The 14,390-nt window shown below is 38.2% G+C and overlaps 1 protein-coding gene across 1 annotated transcript in view; it reads left to right on the top strand.

Annotated features, from left to right (window-relative positions):
- Positions 1–14,390, top strand: part of prex2 (phosphatidylinositol-3,4,5-trisphosphate-dependent Rac exchange factor 2) — a 131,685-nt gene that overhangs the window by 56,747 nt on the left and 60,548 nt on the right. Inside the window, exons 20-23 of the mRNA XM_030123560.1 lie at positions 2,611–2,747; positions 8,321–8,438; positions 9,890–10,074; positions 12,668–12,829. Of these exons, the coding sequence (XP_029979420.1) occupies positions 2,611–2,747; positions 8,321–8,438; positions 9,890–10,074; positions 12,668–12,829 (602 nt within the window). The remainder of the gene's footprint in view (positions 1–2,610; positions 2,748–8,320; positions 8,439–9,889; positions 10,075–12,667; positions 12,830–14,390) is intronic.

A 14,390-nucleotide genomic window follows, 5' to 3' on the forward strand; every position in this document is an offset into this window, starting at 1 on the left:
GGGGAATTGAATCTTGTTTTTTTCTTTAAGCAATCTAAATGCGATAGTGGGGTAAGTGTATGTGTATCCATATCTCTGTGTGTGTATATGGGTTGTCGATCTGGTTGCCTGGGAACCGACTGTGTGTTTAAGTTGATGCTCTGATCTCCTGAGACAAAGCCGATGATGTAGGAGGTGTCTAACCCTTAAGATTGTCATAACAGCTGCTGTCCCCTGCTGTGTGGAGTCAGCTGGAGCAGGTAATACCAATTAGAGACAGAGAAAGTGAGATGCTGAAGAGCCGTTGAAACAAAGCTCCTTCATTTGCACTGAACTTGTTAAATTGAGATCGCTTTACACATGCAGGTCTTTTCTTGTATGTGTAAAGTCAGAAGATTTTTTTTCTCTTTAGTTGTGGTGAGTATTACTATTCATACTTTAAAAGGGTTATGGGTTGGAGTCATATTCGAAACTAGTCGCGTACCAGAACACACTTACATTACCAACACCATCAAATCAATGCTATGTACCCACAGACTGTATCACTGAATGGACAAAGTGTGAAGTTCAGGGTTTAACGCTACACATTTTTCTCTTTCAACTAAAAATCTTACAGTTGGTTACTTTAACAGCCGTTCAAAATTAACACTGTTTAATAATCTTATACTACTTCACCTGATAGTTTACATGATAGCTCTGTTAGCTTAGCTCTGTTTTTCCCCAGAAAACAGCCACAGTAAAACCCACAAATCACACGTTTTCTCTACAGGTTATGTTTGAAATCGTCCAAATAAGGTCAGAACTGTCACAGTTCAGTCTGAACTTGTGGATCAACAAACGGTGAACTTTTCATTTCAGTTTAGTTTATTTTGAATATGCAACAAAACAAAAGTAATCCTACTTTAGTCCTTAGAAATAAAACAGATTGCAAGGAAACATACATATACATGAAAAAAAAATATGGCTTCATTCGCACATTCGAAAAGGAGTGTAAGTATAACTTAATAACATTGCATATAACTTTATACCTTCATAAGTTTCTTAATGTGTTAAACAAACACTGTGATTTCAGCATCAACCTCCATTCTTTTCATTTAGACTTGTGTCCAGTGGTGAAAACAACAGCACCGCTATCTTTTATCACTTGTTTCTTAGTGGTTCTCATCGCATCTGGTCACTTTTTGACTCTTTGGTTAAAGACTCACTACTCCCTCTAGTGGTCGCATGAACCTACCAGCTGTAAAAGGATTAATTTTTTAGCTCTATATTAAAATACACTGGCTTTAACATAACTTCATAGTTCTTTATTCTGAAAACTCTAGTGATACTTCTAGATCATTATTTTAAGATAGAAATAGTACATAATAGCCCCTTTAACCACTCAGTAGTTTAGTACAAGAATATACTGTGTCCCCAGAGCTAAAACTTTTTTACTGGACATAGACGATTTATCCAAAAAGCAATCTACAATAGATATATACAGGGTGGGGAAGCAAAATTTACAATATTTTGAGGCAGGGATTGAAAGACAGTGTATGACCAATTAGTTTATTGAAAGTCATGAGAATTTATTTGCCACAAGAAAATTTACATAATAGAAAATGTTTTTATTCTATGTGTCCTCCTTTCTCAATAACTGCCTTCACACGCTTCCTGAAACCTGCGCAAGTGTTCCTCAAATATTCGGGTGATAACTTCTCCCATTCTTCTTTAATAGTATCTTCCAGACTTTCTCGTAATAGTTTTGCTCATAGTCATTCTCTTCTTTACATTATAAACAGTCTTTATGGACACTCCAACTATTTTTGAAATCTCCTTTGGTGTGACGAGTGCATTCAGCAAATCACACACTCTTTGACGTTTGCTTTCCTGATTACTCATATGGGCAAAAGTTTCTGAAAAGGTATGGATAATAGTGTTAGGTCTGATTATGACATCAATATATGTTTGGTTTCAAAACAATTGACGTAGTGCCTGCTGAGAAAAAACAACTAAATGTTCATTGTAAATTTTGCTTCCCCACCCTGTACATTACAAAAATGTCCGAGGCCTACATCTGCAACAGGCTCATCGTCTGTTTAATATTTAGTTGGTCTATAGCCAGTTTGTTTTTATTGAAGGTACACCAGTAGAGCTGCTGTAGATAGTCTTATTTAAAAGCTTAGGAAACCATAGTTGAATATATTTATTTCTGCAATGCATGGCAAGAGGAATACAGATTATGTATATTACAATGTGAGGTATGCATGGTGTGTGTTTAAGGAGCTATGAAAACAAATGGGAGGAATATTTAGTCTGCCATCCACTTCCTTCTGATAGCTGTAAACCTTGAAGTTCTCTTATGGTCTGAATCACATCCCTGAGAGAGGCCCACGTCTACCCCAGATAAACAACTTCCCTCCTTTCCATGCTCCTTCTCACACTCCTCCTGAGCTGCCAAAACAGGAAACAATGTTGTAAATACAAAGAAAAAAACGGAATGTTGTTCAACCCAATTTTATGTACAGGATGTGGAAGATGTGACAGTTGTTTTTTGGGATGTGCCGGTGTTTTTTTGCATGATAATGTGCGGGAGTTATTCGCCCTTGACTGTTCTCATTTCTCCACACCTGTCATGCTGTCTCACACCAGGCACGGTGGCAGCCATCGCCGGCCTCCACCCAGGCCAGTGCATCATCAAGGTGAACGGCATCAACGTAAGCAAAGAGAGCCACGCCAGCGTCATCGCTCATGTCACTGCTTGCAGAAAGTTCCGGAGACCCACACAGGTGAGAACAGAGGAGAAAAACAAAAAAGGGAAAGAGAGATAAACTACAGGCTACATCGTTGAGACACTGCAGTTTGTCAAAAGTTTTATTTCGGGGGGATATACTTTACCTAAAGGTGACATTATAGAATTTTTTAAGTATGTTATCACTATGAAACTGACAAGTAATAGATTGAGATTAGATGTAGGGATCACAGTGGAACTCATGATATGATACTGTCATGATATGTTGCAGCAAATCGACTGTGCTTGATAAATTGCAAGATAATCATATGCAATAAATCACAATGTCTGAAATAGGAAAGAGTGATGGAACAGAAGTTATAATGTGTTATATGCATCTTTAAAAGGGTTATATTTCACTAAACCCACTTTTATTAGTCTTTGGTACATTTATTTGTGTATTTGGACCCTAATAGTTCAAAAAGTTTGAATTTGAACCCTCCAGGTGCTGCAAAGGTATCTTTATATTCATTTTTGCAAAATATCGAGTGGATTTTTACAACCTGTTTTAATTCCTTCTTAATTTGTTACATCTGTAACTAGTTACGTCATGACATTTGCCCATATACGGTCAAGACTTGTGACAAACATTTCTCAGAGTATGCCATAATTGTTTGTCAGCAGCAGCGGTTATAGTCCACACTAAAAATGTGTCCAAATTTCGAGCCGATTACCTAAAACGTTCAGTTGTTGGTTGTATTAAGTGGCTGAATGGGACAGAAAGCACATCAACAATCTGGAAGGGGGCGGGGCATGAAGTGGCTCATTTGCATTTAAAGGGCCAGTGCTCAAAATGACCTTTCTGGTGTCATTACTCAGAAATAGGGTTGAAGATGTACCTGTGGAGTTTAATTCATTAAGAATTCAGACCCAAGCATAGCATTTACAGTTTATGTAGACCACAGGGAAATGTTTTAAAATGCATAATCCCATTAAAAAAGCAAAGTATCACTCCTTTAACACATATGTTAACATCCAAATACTAGGGCTGCCTGTAGGGTTTGCGTGTTCTCCACCATGTCCTGAGTGGGTTCTCTCCAGGTACTCCTGCTTTCTCCCATCATCCAAAGACAAGTACCCTAATAGGCTGACTGGTCAATCTAAATCATCCCTAGTTATGAATGTGAGAGTGACTAGTTCGTCTCTATGTGTTAACCCTGCTATGAACTGTGCAGTCTGCATTGTCCTACCCTCCCTTATGACCCTCCAGAGGATTACAGAAAACAAATGAATGAATGAAATGAACTTCAATGTCCATGTTTGCCTTTGTAAGAAGTAGAAGTAGTAGCATTTCTAACGTCCAAATACTTCAGTGAAACATGGATAAGAAAATGAATAATTGAAAACCATCAAATTAAAGCAATAAACAAGAAAGTTAAGATGTAATAAATGAACAGACAGTTAAAAGGAGGATATGCTTTCAGATAAATGTATGATTTTTGGAGAAACCTAAAAGAACATGACTCAGACAACAAGATATCCAGATCCCACGGAAGCCTGGGAGGCATATTACAAGAGGAAATTATGCATTATATTTCAATTAAGATAGGCTTAAAGTGGAATGAAGAAAAAGTTTGCATTATACTTATATTGAAATATTGTGAACAAAAGAGAGGAATTAATGGAAGGGATGATTAATGAATAATGATTACATGGCTTGGGAGATAAAATTATACAGAAAAAACCCCTCTGGAGACTGGGCACTATACACTAGACACTGATGATGATGGATAGACCTGAGGCCTTCAGAGTGTTAAACTAAGATCAAGTGACAAAGCTGAGGTGGAGGAAACAGAAATGGCAGCAAAGTGAAGGCACGCTTTAAAAAGTTTGACTGCTTGTACATGATTGGTTAAGATAGAGCATTTCACTGAGCCTGTTTACATAACCATAAAAATCCGATGAGTGGGAGTAATCAGATAATTGTAATAATCAGATCTGCACTCAAGAAATGCGATAATCGAAAACCCTGGTTTAGACGCTCCAGTACAGTGTTGATAAACTCAAACTTCCTTTTATTGTCTTCCATATTTGACTGTGTAACTTCCATTCTCTATAATTTTACTTGTTTTTACACATGCGCAGATGTAAAAGAATGAAATAAACCAGATTAACCTGTATACATGCAGGAAGACATGGGAGTATTGGGGAGAAATCCAGGTGTGTTAATCTGATTTCTCATAATCAGATTACTGACGTTATCTGATAAAACATATCGGATTATGCCGTTTACGTGATCGCTTGAATAATCTGATAACTCCAGAAATTGGATAATGATTGGAGTATTCGTGTGCATGTAAACAGGCTCACTGTGTTTAGAGATAATCTGTGGAATTTAACCCATAAAGACCCAAACATCCATCACCGACCATCAGCTGATCTGAACTGTTTAATGCCTGTTGATCCACTAATTCTATCAATACATGTAAATAATTGGTGTAAAATGCAGTTTGTCGTCTTTTCGTGGTGATCAGATATGACCCATTTGGACGTTCAGAGGCTTTGTAGTGAATGAGGAAACAGCGTCATCTATCTATCTATCTATCTATCTATCTATCTATCTATCTATCTATTACAAATTATTACATACAGTTAAAATTGACAATTCATTTATAAGATACATTTTGTAATAGGACACCCCAGAAGCGGTCCTCATCTTGTAAATGCGGGCCCTTAGACACGTGATAGAAGACACAGTTTACATTATAATCTTTAATAAATTAAAATGTTCTAAATAACTACAAACATATCTTAAAATATTGCCTATCTATCTAACGATGTTTCATTTCATCTTCTCTAACATTGATTCACCAGTAAAACCCATGGAGATGGATCAGTGACAGTGGATGGAAATACTTGGTTTATGTTCAGTTAATGATATATATTTACCTGATAAAGTCACTTTTTCTTTCAGTTTTCTCTATTTTTCATATAATAACCCTCAACTTCAATCTGGGCTTTTATGAACATCTGCATGATCAGTAAATTAAATATAGGAAAATACCTAATTTATATTGATAAAATGCAAAATACGGGGGATAATGTTATAATAAATGGTGATAAATCGCTTAAGAAAAGTTAGATATAGAGAATATTTGATTTGGGAAGTGACACAAAAGTAGCGCTGGGTCTTTTATGGGTTAAAATCCCATAGACAGCCTTCCTGGCTGAACTTTCAGTTAGCTAAAGTTTCCATATTGATATTTTGTCCCACACCTAATCAACATGCAGTCCTCATAGACAAAATTAATTCTTCTCAGCAATCATGTTCGATTTCTGTGTCACAGTTTCGGGTCCTATTAGGTCATGTTTTGATTTCCCATGACCTCAGTGTAAGGTTAAGATTATTTGAACTACTTGTTGATTGATCTGGAAGTTGTGTAATGCAAATGAAGGGAAGAAGTCTGGGAGATCCTAGAGCAAAACAATGAACAAAAAGAGTGAAAAAAACACCGAAACAAACAGTGGTTGACCGTGAGAAGAAACATAGCTGACAGGCCTTGGAGTTACAGTTTACCTTCATATCTCACTCTCTCTCTTTCTCTGACTGCCTCTTTCCTTCTCTTGGGTCATTACGCAGAAATAATAGTAGTTTTGGCTCCTCCAGTGCTGACCCCTGGCTCACAGTGGTGGGCCTGCTGTGGGAGACTGGCAGGCAGCAGAGAGAGGTGGGAAAGGATCTGGGGGAGGCCGAGTGAGCACGCTGGATGTTAAGACAGAGACACGGAGCAAAAGGTGGAGAGGCCAACCTGTTTTTTGTTTTTTTTTTTTTTAAGGAGGGTAGTTGACAGCACATGATTGTAGGAGAGAGTAAGCTCTTTCCACCTGCTAGAGGTGAGAAACTGTGTGAAAATAGAAATTCAAGGGTACATGTGCGGTGTGAGTTGGCGTAGTGTGTCATTATAATTGAGCCCCGCTGGGAGTTGAGCCTTAATGAAGCACTACAGGGTTCCAACACTACTGGAGATCTGGTTTAAATCAAGTATGGACACGGGGGGAACCGCCCTTACTTTCTCAATCTCTGTTTCTTTTTCTGTGTGTGTTTTGGTTGTACACTAGCAGAAGACCACAGACCAGTAGGCAGGCACAACATGCAGCCTTGGCAGGAAATCCACTGTGGGCTTTGGGTGTGGAGAGCAGAGAACAGACAGATACACAGACACACACATACAACACGCGGCTATGTGGCACGCTAGAGTGGGTTGATGAGATTGGCATGGGTTTGCTTTTGTGGTCTCACCAAGTACCATGTTTCCATATGTTTGTGAAAGCTTCTCAGTGTATGCGCTGCCAGTCCAACTGTGACATTGTACACCATATCTGGGCAGAATCAGCTAAAGCACGCAGCATCGAACTCAAACCTCAGCTTGTGTACACTCGCAAACAAGAGTTCTGTGTGTACAGGGCTTTATTTTCCCAGCTCATGTCTCCGTGACTCTAGAAATGCCACCTGTTAACCACGAGTGAGAACAGAGGAGTGAAAGTGGGACTGTTTGTGTTGACACTTTTTATCATGTTTGACTGTAAAGCACCAATACTAATGTTTAAAATGACATTTAAATGGATTTAGCCAATACCAGAATTAATTTCTGCTTCTTTATTTTGTTTTCTGTTGTTATTTATCACCCCCAGACAAAGAAATCTTCATGATTAATTAAAAAATAGTTAATATTTCATTTTTCAGCTCTTCATTATCGCACCATTGAATGAACACAAGTTCAAACATACAAAACTTTACTAACAAAATTGATAAATATGGTGAAAAGACATCTTATATGCTGATGCTGATACTGGTTGATATCAGGAAATGTCAGCTGATACTGATCTGACTGATATATTATTGCATGTATATTGTTGTTCTTATTTGATTTATTACACAGATTTGGTTGATACTTGATTCTTATTAATCAGCTGTGGTATTCTGTCTGATATCTCGCTAACAAAATGACTCCAATTATGTTATGTGCAGCTCCAAACATAGAATCCAATGGAGTTCTTTTTAATAGAAGCAGTAAAATAAATTCAAGTCAGTGTTTTCTGTCAAATTATGGATTTTATTAGTAATTAGCCAAGCATTGAGTGGCATAATGTGCTGCAAAGCTGTCATTATTACAAAATAAATCCAGATAGGATTATTATCCCTTACCTAATCATTATGTATAATAGGACGGCACGATTGGGCGAATCATATTTGACTATTGTGATTGCAATTCCAATCTATTTGCTTGGTTATCAAGGAACATGCGCAGATTAATTATCATTCTGAAATTAGTATTTTTTCAACTCTAATGCACAAGCTTGAACTAATAAAAAATGTAAAAACTGCAGTACAAGAAATTAAGCAGTTCTCTGACTCCCAAGATATCTTCAGACACTCGTTGGACCTTTAAATTGCACACTTTTAGCAATGATTCTCTGTATTCTTTTTCCTTTGATTCAAATAATTGTGCAAGGTTAACCATCTAAACCCAAAAAGATTTTAATCAAGACTTTTTGTTCCGATTTTATTTGAAATGACACAACAGTATATTTTACTTATTCAGTGAAACACTGCATTTTCTTTCCAAACAGCAAGATACTATAAAGTGGGTGTACAACAACAGCGAGAGCGCACAGGAAGACAACCAGAAAACAAACCAGAAACCCACCTCAGAGGAGAACGGAGACGGCTTTGAGTGCAAAGTAGAAGGTGACCGCACACACACACACATACACATACACATACACATACACATACACATACACATACACACACACACAAACATACTGTATACACTAGGAAATACATGGGAATCATTCATCTGGGGAATGAAATCCTGTTCAAGGTGTCCGTGGATGTAACACAGGCTTGTTTGTGGGAACTCAAGCCTGTCGCCTCCTCCACTTAACAAGCCAGAGTCAGGTCCAAACAGTCTCATCTGGAGTGTGTTAGTCTGAGAACAGCCCCCCTCCTCTGGTTCATCAAGTGTTAATTCCCCCCAACGATTTATGGATCCCAATGAGAAAGTAAAACAGGAAAGCTATTCCCTTCTTAGCAAACTGCTCCAGAGCACGATTTATTGCCGTATTAAGTCCCTGTGTTAACATAGGGCCGGTTAACTCGATGCTCTTGAAATCATTTTTTTTGGAGGGAGATGGAAGAAAGCCATGAGCAGAGGGTCTTCTTCCAAATGAGCTGCAGATTTGGTGGTCTGAGGCCTCCTATAGTGCCTAGTTTGTGATGATAAAAAGGATTAAATTGCAACCATACATTTAGTGGTAAAGTTAGGGTTCCCTGTAATTACCACAGAGCATTAATAAAACATCTTTTTTGTTATTTGAGTACATCTACAGGGCTTTTTGTGTGTGATTTTTATTTATTTATTTTATTTTTTTTTTACAATTTTTATTTATTTCTCATTTTTATCAGTATTAGTATAATACAGTCCAATCTCCTCAGGTTGAGGAGCAAGAAAAGAAACAAAAGAACAGAAAACTGACAAATGAAAGGAACAGTCTGTGTTTGTATCAGAATATGTTTAGATCCCTTTAATAGACATATTTATCCCTGAATGTCAGCCATTTTCCCCAGTTTTTTATAAGGCAAGGCAAGGCAGGTTTATTTCTATAGCACATTTCATATACAAGACAATTCAAAGTGCTTTACATAAAACATTAAAAGCATTACAGCAGGGAAGCAATAAAAAGTATAGGCATGAGAGAAAAAAAAAGAAAAGAAGAAAAAAAAACAACAGATAAAACAGATAACCAGATAAAACAGATAAAAACTTTAAGCTTAAAAGAAACAGTGCACATCTGAACTTCTGAACAAAAACTCTATTCAAATGCAGCTGGTCTATAAAGAGGTTGTCTTTCAACTTAAGTTTATATGTAAGATGTTCCATGACAAGTATCTCATCTATGATTGAAAACCATTGTTTGTAAGACAGAGCATCGGTCTTAAGCCAGTTCTTCCTTATGGCCTTCTTCCCGGCCACCAGGAGGATATTGACAAGATATCTGTCTCCTTTATGCTCTGTTTCTTCCAAATGTCCGAGGTAAAGAACAAAACATGAATTAGGGATTGCAGATCCCAACACATTTTGTGTGTGATTTTACATAGATATGTGTGTTTATTGTGCTGTGTTTCTGTAATATCAGAGGTGATGGACAAGTTCAACACCATAGCCATCATTGACGGGAAGAAAGACCATGTGAGCCTCACTGTAGACAACGTCCACCTGGAGTACGGGGTAGTCTATGAGTACGACAGCACCGCCGGGATCAAGTGCCATGTGTTGGAGAAGATGGTCGAGCCCAAGGGTTTCTTCAACCTCACTGCTAAGGTATTCTGTCCAATCAGTCCAGTCCAGCCTCGGGAAAATATACAGTAATGACGCTGCTGTGTTTAGTCTCCTTTGTGTACAACAAATGATGTGTACTTAAACTCAACAGGATACATACGCAATTTACAGCAGAACCCAAGGCTTACAGTAATTTAGCACCATGGTCCGTTAGCAGGTTAATCCAGACTTGTCCAGCCTTAGAGGAATGTTCTGTTTAAGTTATGATAATTGCTGTATTTAGACTCAAAGACAGCAAATATATTGTAGTGGTTTGTTATAGCATTGTGCAATATGTTTTTATTTGAAGGGACTTTGTATGATGAGAAAAATCTGAAATGTATTAACTGTTAAGTTGCACTGAGAAGCACCTCACTAGATAGATAGATAGACAGACAGACAGACAGAGACAGACAGACAGACAGACAGACAGATAGATAGATCAGGGTTCCTGCCGGGTCTTAAAAAGTCTGAAATGTCTTGAATTTACAAATCTGCATTTAATACCTTAAAAAAGTCCTTAAAAGGTATTCAGTTTGATACGGTAGGTCTGAAGTTATATTGCCGTAAACTTGTTGGCTGTATTGTGTTTAAATGTGTCTGTTAAATGTCAATGCTGCAAAGAAAGTAACGTTAGTCCACTCAGTTCCACCTGTTCCAACCCAACAATTTATATTGATATTAGGAGCCAGTAATTGCTTATTTTGCAGCCCCCGGTGAGAAATGATCGATGAGAAAATGATGAATGATGATGAGAAACTTTAAAGCTGCGTATGATGTTCGTCACCAGTTTTCCATCAAATCTGTAAAACCAGAGTGATAGCCAAAGTATCATGAATTTGTTAGTCTTTCCTTGATCAAGCACCTGAATCACTCCCCTCCACAGTCCATTTGTTTACATACTGAACTGAAACCTAAACCAAGCTGTCACTCGGGTTTTTTTCAGATTTCCGTGCAGCCACAGCAGCAAGAGGCAATGAAGCCGTTTCCATGATTGTTGCTGCTGCAGCCACACTGTGGCTGCGTGGTTTAGGTTTCGGTTTGGTATGTGAACAAATGGACTACTTGTGATGAAATACACTTTGAAGTTGTGCACCGTGAGGGGAGTGATTCAGGTGTGTAATCACCAAAAGACTAACAGATTCGTGATACTTAGGCTATCACGAGGGTTTTAGAGATTTGATGAAAAATTGGTGACAAACGTCATACGCAGCTTTAAGGGACAGCTCGCAAGCAAAAGGTAACCATGAGGAAGTGAGAATTTAGTAATGCCTGTTTGGAGAAAAGATCATTCTTAACCTGGCTGACACGAGTTTTCCTAAAGAGTCATGAATTATTGCCAGTATGGCTGTGAAATAAGCTGTGAAATGGGCATTAAAATCTGTTTTAAGTTGTCTTAAAAAGGTCTTATAAAGGCTTAAATTTAACTTGTAGAAACCTGTAGGAACCCTGACAGACAGACAGACAGACAGACAGACAGTCAGACAGATACATAGACAGACTTAATGATGTTGAAGCTTCATGACCAGTTTGTCTTTATGTTTTAGGACCAGCCAGATTGACAGTTCTTAATATTAGTTTTTATGTCTTCTCATCAGATTGAAAATACATGCAGATTTTGGAAATATTTTTTGTCAGAATGCATGAGTCAAAACAGACAAACAGTCAGCAAACAACTCTCCTGCTGAGTATATCGAGGGCCTTGATGGTAGTTAAAACTGACAGCTTTATTTCAGTCATGTTAGTTCCCAGCTGCGCTAAGTGCACGCTTTTTGCATCCCACCAGTGATGTTCACTCAATGATCATTGTTGATTTAATACACAGAGAGGAAACGGGATTCACTCAGACATAGATGCACACATGCCTGTGCAGAAAAGAATCACACATCACAGCATCTAGTTGCCACATTCTATAATAAACAACATCTCTTTTATTCATGGCAAATTACAAGAGATCACAAGTTGTTTTGATTTGTCCTGATGTAGATTTACAGACATAATGTTTTTAAGACTTTAAAAGCACCCAATGACATGCATCAAATAAAAGTTGCCATAGTCTTTCTACTAGAAGTAGTTTTCTGTTCTTTCAAAGTGAAAGTAATTTAAGTATTATTACAAACATCTGCCCCAACAGTCCATGTTATCCTTTGAGATCTGTGTGATGTTGAATTTTAATATTGCTAACGCGGCCGGGGCGCATGGGTTTTCTCTGCTTCACTTTCTTCCTGCTGTTAAATTTCCTCCCCCTGCTTTTCGCTCCCCTCCATCGGGCATCTCATTAAGAGCGGGGAGATTTGTTTCTCTCTTCCTCTGCATATCTAATCTCTGATCTGTAAAGTCAGGGTCTATGTTAGGGCTACATAGAACACAATGTATCACAGATTTTATGCATTTATGAACACCACCTGGAAATTGTGCATATCAGAGTTAACTGTCTAAGAAGTCCTATAGAGATATTGGACCTGGAGTCAGGTTTAACTTTCTTTTCCATTAAAAATAGCTCTTTTATGTACATTCTTCCATCTCTTTCGTCTGGGGCGTTTATGTACCACTTAATCATCTTTGTCTTTTGTTTGTTTGCTCACTCTTTGACCAGATCCTGGAGGCACTGGCGCGTAATGACGACATGCTGGTGCAGATGTGTGCCAGGTTGAGTTCCAGCTGTGATGTTATCCCTGAGGACCTACAGGTACGCTTCAGTGCCATGTGTGGCGAGAGGGTGGAGCATATTAATCGCCGCATCACCAACTACAGAAAGGTAAACACAGCAGTTTTGCTCTGGTTTCTTCACTGTCAACTCTATATTTTACACAGGACTACACATGAAAATGAACTGTCTCTTTTGCCGTTTTCTGGTAATAAGTGTCATTTTTTGAAGACCGCTGTGCAACATTGTGGTCTCACAGCCTCACAGCTTGTCACTGACTGTGTGAATATGACTGAAATATTTAGTATAATCTAGCGCTTGTTTGCAATTAGGTTACAGCTGGTTGTACGTAGAGCCAAAGTATTTTCACCACTTTTCAATCACATCTGCAAGCATGTGTCTATAGGCAAAACATCCTTATGCATGCAAGTGTGCGTGAGAGAGAGAAAAGGATCAGTGACTCAACATCAGAATGGGCCTTGGATTAATTATCAGTCACTTATAAATAGCCACAGCCAGGACTTTTGTTGTGTAAGATCCATCCTGTACTGGAGCATTCCTTCTCAAACCCCTAGAGAGAAAGAAAGGGGGGCAAAAGAGGAAGAATGAGGGAAGAAATGTGCAACATTATAAGCAGGAGAATGGGGGAAAAAAAGGGAGGAAGTGACAGAAGAGAGTGATCAAAGAAGAGATGGGAACTGGAGGCCTTAAAATAAGTGTCCACAAACGTCAATGCAGACAAAGAGATGTGGTTGGACTCTGCAGTCACAGGAGAAGGCCAGCTCCTGGTCCATCTGGAGCGTATCAGGCCGCTTGGGATAGCAGCTTCAAACTCAAACTATCTGAGATAACTGAGAAGGACTGTTTAGTTTAGTTAACATATACATTATGTTATACTTATGTTGTCTGACAGGCCAAGTTGCTAAAAGTTGATCCCAACTATCAAGACTGCTTAGAGCACATGCTGTTGAACCTCCGAGACAGGATGCAGGAGGGTTCAAGGAAAGTGCAACCAAATGTTGCACTGAAAAAAATGTGTTTGTGATATTCAGTATCATCTTTGTTGCACTCAGGCAGGCCTTCACGGTCAGTGTGTGTTGTCTTAAAGCACGTTAACAAAGTTTACATGCAAAGGGCTTTGATGGACTCTGAATTTACAGTATGGCCATGAATGAAATCAATATGAGAGAATCTTTATTCCACTTGAAGCAGCAATTTTTCTGAACCATGTTTTCTCTGCAGCAACTGATGACCATACCTTTGGAAGATTGTTTAACTCATAAATCAAATCTGAAACACTTACCAAATACATCATTTAGTTTGGTTCTGTTTCAAGATGATGATTCGAGCTGCTATGTATCAGTTCACTTCAGATCAGAATTGTTCCAAGTCTTGCACTTGTCAGGGTCTGGAGTTCTTCACTTGTGTGAGCGGTGATGATTATACAGTACGTCTGTGTTGGATCTTTCATTTGAGTTAAATATTTAAGCAGCCATATGCTCATCATATCAGGAATGTAGAAAATGCTCAGTAATGAGTTCTCATGCTCCTTTTCTATTGCCAGCAGTCATGTATTCAAAACAAAGCACCACATTTAGATGGCAGAAATGTAGTTTTTTTTTTTTTTTTTATCATAGTGTTTTTACTGATGTTCAACAGAGACACAAATCAG

The sequence above is a fragment of the Sphaeramia orbicularis genome, chromosome 20, assembly GCF_902148855.1.
Source record: "Sphaeramia orbicularis chromosome 20, fSphaOr1.1, whole genome shotgun sequence".
Taxonomy (NCBI): domain Eukaryota; kingdom Metazoa; phylum Chordata; class Actinopteri; order Kurtiformes; family Apogonidae; genus Sphaeramia; species Sphaeramia orbicularis.